At 38.1% G+C, this 17,331-nt stretch overlaps 1 protein-coding gene across 3 annotated transcripts in view; it reads left to right on the forward strand.

The window, feature by feature from the left end:
- The window catches only part of CDH6 (cadherin 6), a 102,447-nt gene that overhangs the window by 35,365 nt on the left and 49,751 nt on the right, over positions 1-17,331 (forward strand). For all 3 annotated transcript variants that reach the window (XM_048938969.1, XM_048938967.1, XM_048938968.1), the window contains one exon: positions 13,682-14,037. In XM_048938969.1, the coding sequence (XP_048794926.1) occupies positions 13,810-14,037 (228 nt within the window). In that variant the 5' untranslated portion in view covers positions 13,682-13,809. The remainder of the gene's footprint in view (positions 1-13,681; positions 14,038-17,331) is intronic.

Below are 17,331 nucleotides of genomic sequence, written 5' to 3' on the forward strand. Positions count from 1 at the left end.
ATCGTATGCTGAAATTGGATACAAAAAAGGGAGTCATCCACCACTCTTCCAGACCCCCTATATTTACTAAAACATTTAAGGAGTCATTAAAGGAGCCTTAAAAGCTCCAGGCACAGACAGGAAAAGTGTTCTCCCCACACTTCACCACTGCACAAAGAGAGAGCCCCAGCAACTGCTCATGTATCTATGAGCACAGAGAGTGCAATTTTGCAGACATTTTGGGAGGTGGAGGCTAAGCAGCAAAGAGAAGGCAATGTAGGGACTTAGATCCTCAGGACTGCCTAAGCTACATGAGGAGCCACTTCAGGCCTGCAGAATATCAGAAAAGAAGGCTGCTTAAAGTCACCCTCGTCTACATTTCCCTCAGGCCTTTAAACGACAGGTTGCATCTTAGAGATGTGACACCAAACTTTGGTCAGCCTTGACTAATGAATTGACACTGTCAGTTCTGGCATGGAGCTCATTCTGGTGGTGTGAAACTGCTCAGAACAAGGGGCTGCTTCAAGAAGAAAATCAATGCTATGAACAAGGACGTTATAGCAGTGTCCCCGGGACAGCAGGGAGAAGGACACCCATTCAAATCCCTTGGTGGCCTGGAGCCTAAGATAACACCTGATTTCTGAACACGCTGGTCTGTATGTTCAAGTGCAGCCAGCATGGGCTCAATACAAATGGGGAGAAAATGAGCATGAGAGGGTCCCGAGCCCCCTTTGCCTGGCTGTAGCCCAAGCTCACAGATGGATAAGCAGCTGTATCCTAGCTCTGAAGCACTGCCAAACAAGGAACCTCTCTGCTGCTGCTCTTTTTCTTTCTCCTTGCTGTTACTTCTCATTATTTTCCCTTTCTCCACACTTCTGCTGCACAAAAATTGCCCATTTGACAAAGTGTTGCATTCAAAGTCTCATTACGGGCACAAGGGAACACACCTTATCTGCAGAGCCAACAATTAGAATTCATTGTTAGCCTGATTAATGTTCCAACAGAAAAAAATCAAAATGAAACAAACTATTCATAGTCCTGTTACATTAATACAGATACTTTTTGTCCATATTACTTAATTACTAACTCTCATTAATAATAGAAGTTGGTTCATCACCAACTTCCTGGTACCTGTACCTGAAGCTGCCTCTGTTAAGTTAAACTAAAATCTGCAGTTTGCAGGTAGCAATGGCTATTGTGTTTCCTGAGACACAGGGCTGCAGAGGCTGTGTTCACACTGGCAGAGCTGGTGCATATGCACTCTCCTCTAAACAACCATACGTAGCAATTACCTGTTCCGTTAATGCTTTTGTCAGTAAAACTCTACCTAGCTGATCTTTTCCCCCATTACAGTCAAATTAACTGCCATCAAAGTGTTGGATTTTATTTCTCAAAGCACCATAGCTTTTCCTTCAAGCTGACATTGCTCAGCTCCATTCACAAGAGCCATACTTGATTTTAAGGAACAGAAGCTTATGGTTTTAAGTCTCCATCCTATTCTGGATCCTAACACCAGAGAAATGCTTTAGCCATTCAGCACTGAAATCAAAGTTAATTCCCACAGGTAACTAAAGTGCTACTAAAGCCTTTACCAGTTTAGATAGTATACAGCACACAGATGCAGATATATATGTGTATATATACACACAAGTTCAACACTTGGAAGATGGTACTAAATGACAATATATCACACTTCCAACAAACTTTGGGCACTTATAAACAGAAAGGAATGGAAATCTAAAATCATAAATCTCAGATTGCCCACTTAATGAAATACCATATTTTTTCATAGAATTGAATCTTGGATAATCCCCACTGCTTTGTAAGTACCCACGCTCAAAATAAGTCCTCTTAGAACCCGCAGTGCAAAATAACCTGCAGTAAATCAAAAGAAAGGGGTACTGATTATGGAGAGGGAGCAGAGGCAGATAACTCCAGGGTAATCTTCCCCTATATTACCTGTGTGTGCCTCACACCTGCATTGTTGCTAAGTTGCAAGGGCTTGAAGTGGGAGAGAGAATCTAATTTCTGCTTTAAAACTGATACTCTGTGGATTGCTTATGTAACTGAAGAGACATCATTTCATCACAAGACAATCAATTCAACAGATAATATGTAGATAGAGGTAATAAACTGCTGGTGTAATTTTGATTTTGTTTTGAAACTGTATTCATCTAGCAAATAAGAAATATAATAAGTAGTAAATGTCTTGTGGCTTATATATGTGAAAAAGATACTAAAAACTACTTTGCCAAGACTTGAGCAGAAATATGTGAAATCTTACAGAGAAATGAGAAAAATGTGTGCATTTTTGAGTTTATTCATGTTCAGTTGTCGATGATCACCCAGATTTTATGGTGGCCATAATGTCTCCTGCTTTTGAAGAAATGCTATAATCATACGATAAGAGGCTTACATTCCATTGACCTGGTCGCAGTAAGAGTTAGGCTTCTAAATGCCTTTGAAGGTCTGGACTTCACATTTATTCTGTTTCCATATTCAGAAATGATTGCTTTGCAGTTCTCACAAAATGATTCTCAGGATAAACACAAGTAAAGATTCCTAAGTGATCGAACTCCTTGGTAATTGAGACTATGTGAGTATCTCAGAGAGGTGAATAAACACTGATGGTAGCCTCCAGGGCAGTTTGACAATTTTCAGCTTACATCAGTTTGCCCATAATTAAAGGTGAGAAGGAAACAGGAAAGCAGAAAGTGGGAGGACTTTAGGATCAAAGCTAAGCAACCTTGACAGGAAAGAGGCTTTCATCTCTCCAGAAGGAAGCAGCCACAGTTGACAACGTCATGTTGCTCTAGAAGTACAAGCAATGTTTAAGATTTTGGGGTATTATTTAATTCTAATAAAAATGAGAATAAAAGCTGCTGAAAGGAGTAACTGTAGAAGTAAGAAACATTTAAGGAAAAGAAAAAAAAAGAAAGAAGACACACTAGCTCCAATGACACAAGCTTCTCATCTGTTTCAACAAGACTAAAGCTGGTTGTTTCTGTATGCTACTTTCTTTAAGAGTTTCAGAGAAGTTTAGTTTTGGCTCAAGAAAACATTTAAAACATATAAGAGTGGTCTTTACATTAATGGATAAACAGCAGACTTGCCCCTCTCTAATAAAAAAGAGCAGTGTCAGAGAGGCTGTACTGACACCTCAGTTGTTCAGCTTTCATTTCTTACTAGAAATGCTTATCCTCAGCACTCTCTGCCCAGGGCAATACCTTTTAGATGAAAAGAAATTTCAGAATAAGAAGGTAGTCCCTCTTGTCCAGGTAAGCGTCTCATTTTTTAAGCAAAGATGCATGTTTACAAGCATGAAAATATAAGTTACACAGCAAATGATTCATTTAATTCTGCTCCTCCCAAACTGCTGAATATTTTTATTTTTTATCTTGGCTATCATCAATCCTGGCTATTCTACGAGATTACTTCAGAATCTAAACCAAAGCTTTCCTGCACAACAGTAGCCAAATTCAAACTCTTTAGTAGCTTACGCAGAGTAATATTCCTCCAAATCTCAGACCAAAAACAACACTTGTATCACTCGTTCTGTATATTTGGAATTAGCTCCTTCAGTTGTTTAACATATAAGAGCAGAGCTGTTCTAGAAGTTTCTAATACACAGTTCACTGCGCACGCAATCACATAGTTGTTCAGTATTAACAACGTACTTAAGAGCTGCAGCATGACTCCCAACTCCCTTCTCTAGAAAACAGCAACGAGGAGTCTGGCTGGAACAAAATTAGAAATAAAGCACCATATTGAAGCCTCCATTACACAAGGGGATGTCTTCAGTAATTGCATTAGAAACCTTGCTTCCAAAAATATACACTCTGCTTTTCTCCAAAGAGATTCCACATACAACTGGAAGGAATTCAACAACACTACAAACACTAATTGTTTCAAAGCAGACCAGAACCTTTCCTAGATTTCTTTTAAGAAGCAACACGTTACAGGGATCTTACCATATTTCTGAAAGGAACTTTCTCAATGAGTTCTACACCCAGAGAATATCTCAATAAAACAAGCAAAGTAGTTAATCACCTGCACAGTATTTGTTAACGGTGTACATATACACAGCTGTATGCACCAAGAGAAAAAAAAATATAAACAATTCAAATTTCTTGCATATTCCCAATTAAACAACTCATTAAGATTTTTCAAAGAACTAGTGACATAAGTGGCATTGTTAAATACTTCAGAAGCTATTTAGTCACAAGTATTGCTATTCTTACGTACATTATCATGTTCTAAAAAACATAACATTACTAGCAAAAACTTACTGAAAGGCTCCTTTCAGAGAAGAAAGCCACCTCTCAGATTAGTGATTTGAAAAGCAAGTATATATATTTCCTATTCAAGAAACTTCAAGAGTTTTGGAAATATCACTCAGTATTCACAAAACCTCAGTTACTTAATGAGTCACTACATACTGAAGCTGGGAAGTTTGCCTCACCTGAAGTCACTGGCAGCTTTCCATACAGGTTAGCTGTAGAGCGTAGATGGTTCTGGATTGAAGCTGTACTGGAAGTAAAGAGCAGCTCATTTGGATAACTGAGTTCTAGTGGCAACCCTGTATGAACAGCAGGTGTGCCTCATTCCCATTTAACAGAGATTACCCAGTCCTAATACCTCTGAAGTCACTCAGAAACTGCTTAGTGTTCCTAAGTGCTGCAGCTTTTTTTTTTTGACTGTGAGGAGAACTCAGGAGGACTTACGATGGGTATTTCTACTTTGTGCTATCTCATCTAGCTTTGCTTGAGAAGATCTCCTGGCTCCTTAATAAGATCCCAAGTAGGATCAAGAGATCTGAGAGAAGGAAAGCCTGCAGACCTGCGTTAGTTCTCCTGCCTTTTGCTATAGCTTTTTAAGCTGTGCAGTTAATAGGGGCAACATTAAGAGGCTTTTAAAGAAGCATTGCCTTTTAGTACAGCCTGTTACTATGATGATCAAAGAAATAAAAGACTCTTTCATCAAAAAAGAGACATGACCTACTAATCTACAGTTCTTTTAATAGCACATTTGTAATGAAATGAGTCTTAATGGGCATTCCTCTATTTCCCTCTTAATTGTTCCCGTTGGAGTGTATTTGCATAAATGGAGTTCACTTGCCCACAACATGCTGAGCATTACAGGGATTTCTGATTGGTAGTTGTCTGCATCCACTTCTTAGTGGTAAATAGCCATGAAACTCCATGAGAAATAAGAAAGCCCTAGATTATCAAATACTAAAGTAAAGTTTAGCTATTTCTACCCTTCCCAGGTCCAGTACATTATGCTCCATCTACTAATTGTTTTCACCTAAGTTCAGAGTGGGAAGTTACCATATGTTACTGGCAAAATGCACAAAAAAACATAGAGAACATCAAGCCTCTAGCAGAGAGAGAGAAGCAAATAGCAGCTGGTGAATGGAAAACTCCTAAGAAAAGACAAGTGCTTTGTTCTAGCACAGATGTAATGGGGCTTGCTGGCAGTGGGGGTGGTGAGAAAAGTCTTTGTAAGGGAGAACTGCAAAAGGCAAGCAGAAGAGATTAGGGTCACTGAAAAAAAAATAAAACAGCAGCAGTAAAATGTGGGACTGCAGCTTTCCTAGAAATATTAATTTACAGATGGCTGCAAGTTTAAAATAGACAATAATAATCCTTTTTCACATATGCAAACTCTAATATGCCTATATTAGAATCACGTGAACTCTGTTTACCTGTTTGCCCTTAATTATATTATTTGCTATAATAATTTTGATATGTTTATCATCCTCCTCTGTGGGAAACAAATACGACTTTAGGGATTAAGATTGCGTTTTACAATGATTTACACTGCCCAAAGTACAACCAAAATATTCCTTTCAAGGAATTTTCTTCCATTTACGTCTGTCTTTGAACTGTCTAATTATTACTGCCAAAATAGTGAGTCTTTGATAGAACGATATGCTGGTACCTGCTGAAAATGTGCTATCTCCTGGTTTCCTCTACTCCTGGCTACGCATGTGGCAGTACAGCCTCTGTCTTCATTGTCACACTGCAATACTTTAGGGAGAACTGCAGTGCTATGAAAGGAGCTGCAAGCCAGGCTTTTTTCTTGTGTTTGGAGAGTACCTCAGATGTGCTGCTTTGAGTAATTGCTGGTCAGCAGAGAAAGAATCTGTTCTCTGGTTCTGCGTTGTTTATGCATATACGTGACATCAGATGCCTCTGATAGCATGGGGGTAGGTGCTTAATGGTAGTTTGAGTAGGAATGGAAAAATTAAAATAGGACATCTCATCTAAAAACAAAAAAAAAGACAGGTTAGGGAAAATCAGACATTAAAAACATTACGTAGGTTTGATAATACTTAATTGCATCTGTGAAAACCATAGCAAATTTCACAAGATGGTAGCAAAACTGCAGACTTCCAGCAAGTACTGCAATATGGTTTTCCTACAGCATTTTCATAGCTTTAAGGATTTTTGTTTTGTACTTCTGAAAGCATTTTGGCTACCACTTGGCAAGTCACATCTACTGCTCTGCTATCATGGTACTGATTAGGAATAAAAGATCTACGTGCCAGATACGTTCTGCAGTAAAACTGCCACTAAATGCTACATACCCTGGAAAAAATTTGTTCTCAATCTCCCTTATAATACATACAATTACATATTGAAAGGCCCCAATGAGGTGACCCCAGAGCTTTCTCTTCTTTATGCTGAACGATCCCAGCTCCATCACTCTCTTCTCAGGAGAGATGCTCCAGCCCTCTGATCATTTTTTTTTCCTCTCTGGACCCACCCCAACAGCCTGGACACAGTACTCCAGGTGGTGCCTCACAAGGGTAGAGCAGAGGGAGACAATCACCTCCTTCACCCTGATGGGAAAGTTCCTTTTTGTTCAACCCATGCTACAATTGACTTTCAGAGCTGACAGTGCACATTGCCAGCTCGGGTCTGATTTTTCATCCACCAGTAACCCCTTGGTCTATCTCTGCAGGGCTTCTCAGTGAATTGATCTCTAGTCTGTACTGATATTGGTAATTACCCCTACCCAGCTGCAGGACTTTTATATTCTTGAGTGATCACAGATTAGTTGCTTACTGCATCCATGCAATGGAAAAAATAAGATTTCCTTTTCTGTGACATTCTTGTCTTGTTTTTTGAGACTGCTTATGCACAGTGGATGAAAGGTATGCTTCCAGCATTTCTAAATACAGAGACTTAGATTTGGCATTTCTGAAACAAGATGAAACTGAGGCCCTTTTCAAGTGGCAGGTAAAAAAAATCAAACTATCTGAAAGAGAACAAACCACGTCATCAGTCCACTCACCAGCTACTGAATAATCTTATAGTCATACAGTCACCTGTAGCCACCACCACTGAGGCACTAACAAGAGAGATTTACCTCTCACTTTGTTTTGAATGCTTGTGCTCTTGTGAAGGCTGATGTTTGCGTGCATTCTGGTTCACTGGGATTAAAGCAATCACATTATGCCAAAGTGCCATGTTAATAGATCCCAATGCAGGATTCAGGTAGTAGTTATCTTAACATTTCTGCTGCTTTCAGTTATTTTTATAGTTCTGGACCTTTTTTTCCTGCTGAGAGAACTGAATAAAAAACGGCTTTCAAAGACACTATAATCAACCACTGCTGGCTGCAATTACATTGTGTACTCCATGTCTTCAGAAAGAACCTACGGTTTAAAACCACGTATCTTTCAGTTTGAATTCCCTCTTGGCTCTATTCTGTTTAGAATTTCAGAGGTGTATTCAGAAATGATCACTAGGGCATATGTTTATATAACAAAGATATTAAAAAGAAAAAGTGAACACCAGAAGATTAAAATTTCATCAGCAATCTTTAGTCTGAAAAAAAAAAAAAAAAAAAAAAAAAAAAAAAAAAAAAAAAGCCTTTTTTTCTGTTTATGAGTGATATTTGCAAAGGAATGCCTCATGGAGAATGAAGGGAAAAGGGCATTTGGATTTCAGAGCAGTAAAAGCTAATTTACACTTGAGACTTTCAGATCTTACTGGTCATAAGAGAAACATAATTGTAAAGTAAGCTCAAACTCAACTTCTTTTTAAGTCCAAGTCAATTATGGACAAGTCTGCAGCATTACAGCTTTTGAGTACATGAAATTTAGCTATTACTGAAAATATCCAGCAAGGAATTCTTTACTATATATGAAAATGTATCAATATGATATATTTGAATATATGAATATGACATTGAAAATAAATGAATATGTTAAATTTGGAAGCCTCTATTTTCTTAGGTTAGATGGAATACTGTCTTTTCTTTGTGTAGTGATTGCTACTTTAACCTTTCCCCCCCCATGATGAGAAAGTAATTTTTTCAGATTTTACTTACAGCCTTAATCCTCTTCTTGCAATCTTTCCTGCGGGGTAGCAGAACTGTACACTTTGTCATTGTGAGGACAGCCCCAAGGACAGCTTGAGGTCCTGGCTCTTCTGGGTTGTTCAGATTATTTTATGGACTGTGATCTTGCTTCTTTGACATGGATTTGCAACAAGGTAAAATCTAAATAAATAATCACCAGATCCTCACCTAGCATGCCTCCTTCCAAAGAGCAGCTTACACAGCAAAACTAGGAATCAATATCTGTCCATTCTTCTTCCCCCCATTAATGCTTTCCCCACCCTTCATTCCTCAGGCTTTGACAATGAAATGTTGATTCTTTCCTCTCTCTCTGAAAAGTTTGACAAATTAAACACTTGTACCTGATGTCAGCATCAGAGTACTGGTAGACACGACACAGGTGTTGATGAACTAGTCTATACTTTTTCACCCCAACCATAAAACAAGTTTGATTTTGTGCCAGTAGAGGCACATATGCCAGAGTGTTCATTGTGTAATACTACTTGAATTAAACAGCAGGTCTATTTTCTGCCTTCGTGTTTATTTTCCCCAAGTAGCTGAACATTGATGAGGACAGATACAGCTTCTCCCCCCCCATCCCCAACCATGCACCATAAAGAACTGAATAAATAAATAAATAAATCTTGTCTGAATATTCACATCTGCAATCGAATCTTGCAGGGCATATCTGTATCATTCTCCGTACTCAGTTCCCTCAGTTACTATGTCACATCATCTGTTAACTTACAACTCCTCACTCACTCTTCATGTGAGAACAGCAGTAAATTATCAGTTCTTGAATGCAATCAATGTTATATCATATGGACTAATGGATCTTATTCCTAATGTCTGAAGCTTTGTACCTAGCTCTCAAACAGTGAAACTATATTTAGGTGAATAAGAAATAAAAGATCTATTGCACTAGAGTAACGGTTATGTCAGAGATTTTAGAGACTCATGATTATTGACACATTAAAAGGATACTTAACATCTAATTATCATCAGCCCTATACAGTGCCTATATATATATATATATATACAGAAACATCACTGAATGCATGGAATCTGTAAAGAAGTAATTTTTAAGTCCTAGTTCAATAACAATTTACAAATCAGATTCCTTTGAGAGTTTATTGAGGAGGAGATACTATGGGAATGGATGGAAAAGAATGAAAAAATGTTTTCTCTCTTCTTACTAATGCCTCTGGGGGGAAGCCTCTTTTCTGGTCTGGTTTACTAACAACCACCTACAAAGAGCAGCACAACCTACTACACTGAGCGGGAGTGGAGGTGGAGGCCTTTAGTGTTCTTCATGTCAAGAACCTGCACCTGGGGGTTGTCACTGTGCTGGAAAGCCATCTCCAGGACAGTGCTCCCTGATGCATCAGATAAACCCCAGCGGATACATTTTCTCATTGATTTCTAGTTGAAATAATGAAGTATTTCTCAGAAAGATTATAAAATTGCACTGAATTCTCACATCAGTGACATGAAGACATCTACATTAATGAGATACTGTGGGGAAGGGTGAACAGAAAGGTTGACTATGAACATCATCACCTAGGGGAAATAATTTTCAAGTAAGTTGATATTTATAGTGATTAAGCAATTGTCTAAGGTTTTGATCTTTCAAAGAGGCGTGAACATAAACTTTTTATCTGCAGCTTGTCACACCAAAGTCACTTATTTCACTGCAAGTGACACTGCTTTTATGTTAACAGTCATCATACCTAAAGTTAGACTGGGATTTTTTTTTTAAGCTTGGGTGTGCAGATTCCTTCTTCCCCAATAAAAATTCCAGATTTGATAAGTATTTGAGCTGACAGAGCTAAGCCAGTTGTCTGAGAATGTTGTACAGTGAAATCGTTTTTCACTCTTGACATTTCAGTTGATTAACACAGCGCGTTCCCCAACCAGCTGACCAGCTGAGGGTTGAGAAAAGTGAAATGTTTAAAGTACTCTTTCTGTCTTACTGTCTGTCTTCGTATGATGTGAAGAAAACACAAATTTTAGCCCCCATCTCTTGGTGGAGACCAAGGGAAACATCCCGTCAATTATATTTGCACTCGTCCAATTACAGAAAAAAGCATCCCTGGTGATTGACTTGTTTTCAAATTAAAGAAAGGAGTAAGCACAGAAATTGCTAGAGAAGAGCTACTACATTGCAGAGATCTCTCTGCAGCATGAGACATGAAACAAAAGCACAAAAGCCATTTAAGAGACTCTTTACTAAGGACTCAGCTCAGAGTATATTCTTTTTATTCACATCAAACTAAATTTATCATTATGACCCATAATACAGTTACCAGCAAAGATAACTGTAAAGACACCCTGGGCTTCGGTTGGTACTCATCTCGATTGCACACTCAAACCAAGGTCTGTAAAAACATGTCTGCTCTCTTGCCGTACACACAGAATTTGCTGTGGCTTAGCTGCTCAGCTTCTGCATGAAGACCACCTAGTCAAGAGGGACATTATGGGATCATGCCCCTATTTCAGCTTTTTGGACACATCTCTGCGAAGAAGAATAAAAGGCTATATTTCACAGCTATGATATCATTCTCATGAGCTATATTTCAGCTTGAGCCACTATAAAACCTCTCCCATGACATCAGAGCTGTGAAATATAGCTGACTTCAAGTGCAGAAAATTCTCCTGTAGGAATAATTGTTTCCTGGCAATTGGCATTTGAAGGACTGATCCTTTAAGAGGCTGGCACAAATCCTGTCAGGCAGTTCTGCTCCAGGCAGCACTGCTCAGGAAACATTAAGTATAGGAGCAGAGGTACACAAGCTCACTGTGGGATTTAGCTGTGGGGGCAATGAGATGAGTGCTGGTGGAGCCTGTGGAGTGATGATTTTCACTCCCTTATGCCATGCAGACTTCTCTAATAGCAAAATAATATGTTTGCTTATATGCTGTACTCCCTATCTCAGACCCTTCCTCCCCAGCAAGGTGAGCCACATGCACACAGCCAGAAATTAATTCTCCTGCCTTTTCCCATCTTCTCTCCAAGCTAGCTTCACGACAGGTATGCAGTTAAAGAGCAGCTTGCCAGGGCTGCAGCTGCCCACGGCACTCATTAACTCACCCAGGCAGCCAGCAACCTCCCTGAAGAGCAGATGGGCAATAGTGTGGGAGTCAGAAGCACCGTGTGCGACATCATTTCCCCTTTTGTGTCTTATCAGAGTGCAGAGACTCAGAGCTGAGAGGTAACAAAGAAGGATATTGGCAGAGCCTTAAATGAGAGCCTGAGCAAGTCAGAAGGGCATAGGATGAAGATAACATGCCATAAAAACAGGCAGAAAGCTGAAGCTACCTCAGCTCTCTCTTGCCTGGTGCCTGAATCTACCAAACACTTCAAGTCTACTCACATTTAGCTTTTTCTGTTTCTCTCACACTTCCCCACTTTCCTGTGAAGGCCACCTTGCTGTGGGCAGTGCGTCTGTTCTTACTGTGGCTCCTGTATGTTCAGATGAGTGTAAACCCGTAGGTCTGAGCCTGCCTCACAATGCTCAAATGTTTATGTAGGCACATCTCCTGAGCCCTGCAGGATGGAGGAGTTTTTGCCTACAGAAGGTTTACGGGTCTTAATGAGATCTAACTGGGAACCTTTCCTTTTCTCCAGAGGAAACAACATCATTTCAGAATTAATTGCATCTTTTCCACCCTTCCTCTTAATGTTAAAAAACGGACTTCTCACCCAGAAGCTACCTTCTTATGGTATTTTACCTAGTGAAGTTGTAAAACGATATAGTTTGAACAGCCCTTTTCCATTACCATCCATCTAAAAGTTAAGTGGAATTTTTTTTTAATGGAAAATGATTTACTAAGAGGAACTACAAGAGACTTGAGGTTATTTTATACAGTGTATTACTAAGAACAGTGACAACCAGCAGAGTGGCTAAAAGGAGGCATTGGAAGTGTTCTAACTGCATGAATGTACCTCAAAGGTTAAATTCTGCCTGATTTGCACCTTGACAAACCCAACATAAAGAGGAAAAAATGATCTTTGATGTACAGTATGATCCAAATAGTGATACATGAAATGTCTAGAAAATAAAATAAAATCTCTTTTGGATTTAGTATAAAGTCAGATTACCATTCAACAATTTTATTTACAAACACTGAGAGCTGTCTTGTTGAATTTTGAGCTGGTTCAGAACGATTTACAGCTTCTGATAAGAATATTGAAAAAAATAACTTATCCAAAGAGCATCTGTGCAAAACAAAATGAAAATCAAGCAAATAAACTTTAAGAGTGGATCTGTTTGAACAAAACAAACAAACAAACAAAACAAAGAAACAAAAAATGTTTATGAAAAATATTCCTATATATAGGAATATATGTGTGGAAGTTTTTCTGTCAACTAATTTCTTCAGATAACAAATTGTTCCAAAGCTGTTCATTAGGCATTTGACTCCTTATATCATTTCTTCTTACTTAATAAAAGCTTTCAACTTCTTTAAAACAGATGAACTGTCAACACCAAGCTATAGTACTGAACACATGATATTCTCTATGATGAAAGTTGTGCAATCTTCAGTGATATAGGAATCATTTTCATAATTGTTTTGAAGGTCTACAGATATTTAATATTAAAAATAGGAACTAGTATCTAGTAGGAGCCCAGAGGCAGAGATTAACTAGATAACTGTTATACTTTTTAATTAATAATAAAAATACTTACATATATAACTATTCATTTAAAGTTTCAAAACTCAGCACGTAACTCAAGCAACAGTTAACAAAAAAAAAAACAATGACTTCCACTGAACTTCAAGTGTCAAGGAGGTCCAGAGCGTGGGAGATATTGGCAAATACATACATCTACTTCACTAACCTGTTTACTTGACCCTTCCTAAATGAAGTTAAATAGAAATTCCTAAAATTTGAAGGTAAAATCCTGAAAATTTCAGGCTCTTCAGCCCATAACTGTAGCAATTGAATGTCCTTGAGATGACAGTATGCACTCTTGCTAATCTTTCTTGAGTGCAATAAAGTAACCACATCAAGATCCCCAGTCAGAAATTAATCAGCTATATAGCAAAGTCCAGGCTATAAAAATGTAAATACTTTTTTTTTGCTTTAGTTCATGAATGAAGGTAAATGGAGGTGAAGGAAAAATGACACCACCAACATCAAAACACATCAGGACTACCTCCTTCTACTTAATATACATTCACTCCAATTATTTAAAGGACTGCTTGCAATGTTTTGAACCAGGAACAGCTTTTCAACAATCTCTTCTAATTTTTGATTGCTCTTTTAGTTTTTTTATTTACTTGCTGTAATGATGACTGTTAATACTTTTGAAAATACTTACAACATTACTACTTTTCTTTTCAGAGATTCTCTGAGACTGCAAAGACTACTTAAAGAACGAAGACGGCATGAGATTGGATTTGATGCACTAAAATAGGTTAGCTTGAGGATAAGAAAAACAGTTGCTATTTAGATCTTCTCTTGTTGCCGTGATGAGAACTTACCATTGCTTCTGGTTGCTGTTTTGGGCTGGCCAGCCCCAACAAAGTTTCTTAACTTTGCTGTCCAAAAGGACTAGTGGCTTTCCAGAAAAGGAAAAGGTTTTGGTATTGTCTGGAAACAGCAGGAGAGACCTCAGTCGTTCCAAAAGGAGTTGGATGTGGAATCAGTTCTTTTTACTGGAGGAATATACAGGAACTGACTATCAATATGTTGGCAAGGTAAGATTCCTTTAGATATGTTTCGATTTTAGAAGAGTTAGATAGCCAGCAAAAACAAGTAGGTAAGAATGATGCCTGCTACAGTTCTCACTTCTCATTCCTGGCTGCCCTGCTTCAGCTGAGGAGTAATTCACTAGAAAGGTTAGTATAATTAAGCTTCAAATTGTAATCAACTATGAAGAGTTCCTAGTTTAACTTGCAAGTCCCAGGGTCAATCATGCCCAAATCTTTAAAAGATTCTGGTTTTTAAAATCATTTAATTGATACGATGCAGTTCAATTATAGGATAGTCTAGCTCACTTTTTATACTTAAAATGTGTTTTCCTCCACATTCTTTAACTATATAGAGTCAAACTGTATATACTTGAAGAGAGTTTATTCCAAGGTACTTAGGATTCACAATGCATATACTTTTGTGAGGATTCCCCCTATCCCACAGAAGGCAGCCATTTCATTGCTTATTCTCCACTGCACATACCAGTGCTGCAGCCATTTTATGATGAGGTTTTGTGGCGCCGTGGAAGACTTTGTGACATGACCATGATACACAAGCCATGCTATTACAAAGAGTTGAAGAACACTGTGCTTATGTGCTAAGTAACAATCAGGTAAAAAGTACTAAGCTCAAAGAATGCCATCAGTTAGAAAAGGGTCTTTAGAAAATAAAAATTACATCTCAATTCTGAGAATATCCACCTCCTAGAGTGGCAGGCCCCTACGTAGGTAACAATTCCTCAGGTAAACTATAGAGCTAATGCATTTGTTGTTTATTTAGAAGGAACCTACACTGCCCAAGGTGTCATAATCTATAGAAGTCTCTCTTGCAGAATGCAGAAATTATGCTACTGATGATGACATTCAAAGTAAAAACAATATAGCTTAGTTCTCTAAACTCAAATAGGATTGTGTCTGATCTGGCTTGATCTTTCAGGCCTCACAGCAGAGGCTGCAGATCACAGTGGTTTGACATTTTATCTCCCTCTTCAAGCTTCTGAGCATTCCCATGAGAGATGGTGACTGCTTTTCTTGCCTGCCAATCAGCTGTCACTCAAAGTTGGATGTGACACTCCTTTCCTATTAAATGGCTGCAAGGCATGATTCAAATGAAGAGCTACTCAGCTGGTGTAATACTCATAGAGCTCCAACCAAGATAATCAGCATTCATGAAGAGTACCACTGAACCCAATCTACAGGAAAATGCCAAAGGCAGAGAGTCCTCAGAGAGAAGCAGAGGGAAAGATAAGAGGGTAAGAAAAAAAGCCAGAGAAGAGTAAGAGAGGAGAACTAGAAAGACAGAGGTGGGTGGAGAGGAAACTTTACAAAGAGGAATCAAGATCGAGGGAGGGAAACAAATCAAATAGGAGTAGAGAATAGAATTCAGGAAAATAAGGTTACCTAAAGAGAACACAATAAAAACAGAAGATGAGAGAATAAAGGAAAACCAAACAAAAAAAAATATCTAAACAAATCAAACAGAGAAGAAGTACAGAGCCAAGGAAAAAGAAGGAACACAAATTGGAAGATAGCAGTTCTCCACACACACTCTTGTTTTACAGAATACTTGTGGGGGTCGAGACAGGGAGCTCTCTCAGCAGCCTGTCATTTTCACTGCAAATTCTGACATTAAACCTTCTCAGTCCCAAGTCTCCCATTCTCCACACTGCAGAATTCAAGTAGAAGCTATTGACTACAGAGGGATTGTTAGGGGAGCAAATATTCCTTCAGGATGTTTTTGCAATGAGACAACTAAAAATGATCTAGTTAGACCAAAAAAAGCCAAGAAAGTTTGAAGTGGAATCACAGAAAGAAAAAAAAATGTGGTTGGTATTTTTAAGTTATTCTCCAGTTTATTTGTACTTTAATACGTTTACTATTACAAAGCATAGAAGTAACACATAATGTATAAATGTCATTGATTCTGTGTCCCTGGGCTTGTTCACAAGTGGCCTTTCACATGTCTTTCAAATGTCAGAACTGCTCACACCCTTGTAATTTAACAATTAGCCAAAAGGCATGGAACAGCAGCCATTTATTATTAGAGAAAGTTGAATATTGGTGTGAGGATAAGTGATAGAAACAGCTGAATGTCTCCAAATTGAGGTAACCAGGCAATTTAGCTGAGCAATTAAACTTGATTGGAGTGGGCAAATGAGGATAATGAACATGTTTATGAAGCATATTTTGTCTCAGAGGACAGAATGTTAACCTTAAATACGAACTGAAAATGATAAGAGTTTTTGGTTATCATCTTTTTATTCCCTTATATCATAAGGAAACGTGCATAGGAAATTCTTTGAAAACAATACCGATATATGCATGTAAAGGGGAATTGTTCTTTCTTTTTACTGCATAGGCAGTCATATCTAGCTTTTTTGCTTGTTGTGTTCAATAGTTGAAGCTAGTGGGCATTAACATCAGAATCATAAAAAAAAAAAAATCTTCTAAAAAAAAATCTTTTAATCTGCTTTTGTTTATTTTTTTTTCTGTTCATTGTTAACATGTTTAGTTCAAACACCTGTATGAAAAGACTAGACATCACAAGTTGGCTGTAAAATATTCTAACAGCATTGTTTTTATAACCACCCATATTACAGTCATAAAAACCTGTAACTGTTTGTGCTACAGAAACCACGTTTATATCATAATAGTTTTGGAGAGAAGAGGAGGAAAAGTGAAGAGGAACATATTCAGGTTTGAGATAATAAAAAAGGTAATCTCTCTGAAGATATCAAACAGCAGTAGAACTCAGGGCAGTACTGAAGGCAACACTGAAGTGTCATGAGTCACGGGCCAGAGCACTACAATGCTATATGCTCTGTGTACTTTATCTCCAGCAAACCCAAATGCTTCCATCCTTTAGGAGATAATTGTCTAAGCACTCCTGAGCACGTATAAAACAAAGTAGTCTTTTTCTGGTAGGCACTGGTACCATGAACTATTAGAAAACAGGTCCTCCAGTTTTGTTTACTACAGATTTTACTATCAAGTCAAATATGCTGCTGTATCTTAGACAAGAATATGCATCTGCCATGAATCTCTCGGTGTTATCAACACAAGTTGATTGTATGCTGTGGCACTGACATCAGATCCACCATTTTATCATCCACTTCTATTCCTAACTTTCATTCTTATATATTCACAAAATAAATCCTTTGAAAAAGAATAGAAATACATGCCCTCTAGTCCTGGTTAGGCTCAGTAATATAAGGAACTGGTATAAAAGTTCTAGACTGGAATTATTCATTGCACTGTTGAATAACTTGTGAGCTACAGCTATTCATTGAAGTGTGATTG

The sequence above is a fragment of the Lagopus muta genome, chromosome 3 (genome assembly GCF_023343835.1).
Source record: "Lagopus muta isolate bLagMut1 chromosome 3, bLagMut1 primary, whole genome shotgun sequence".
NCBI classification, from domain to species: Eukaryota; Metazoa; Chordata; class Aves; order Galliformes; family Phasianidae; genus Lagopus; species Lagopus muta.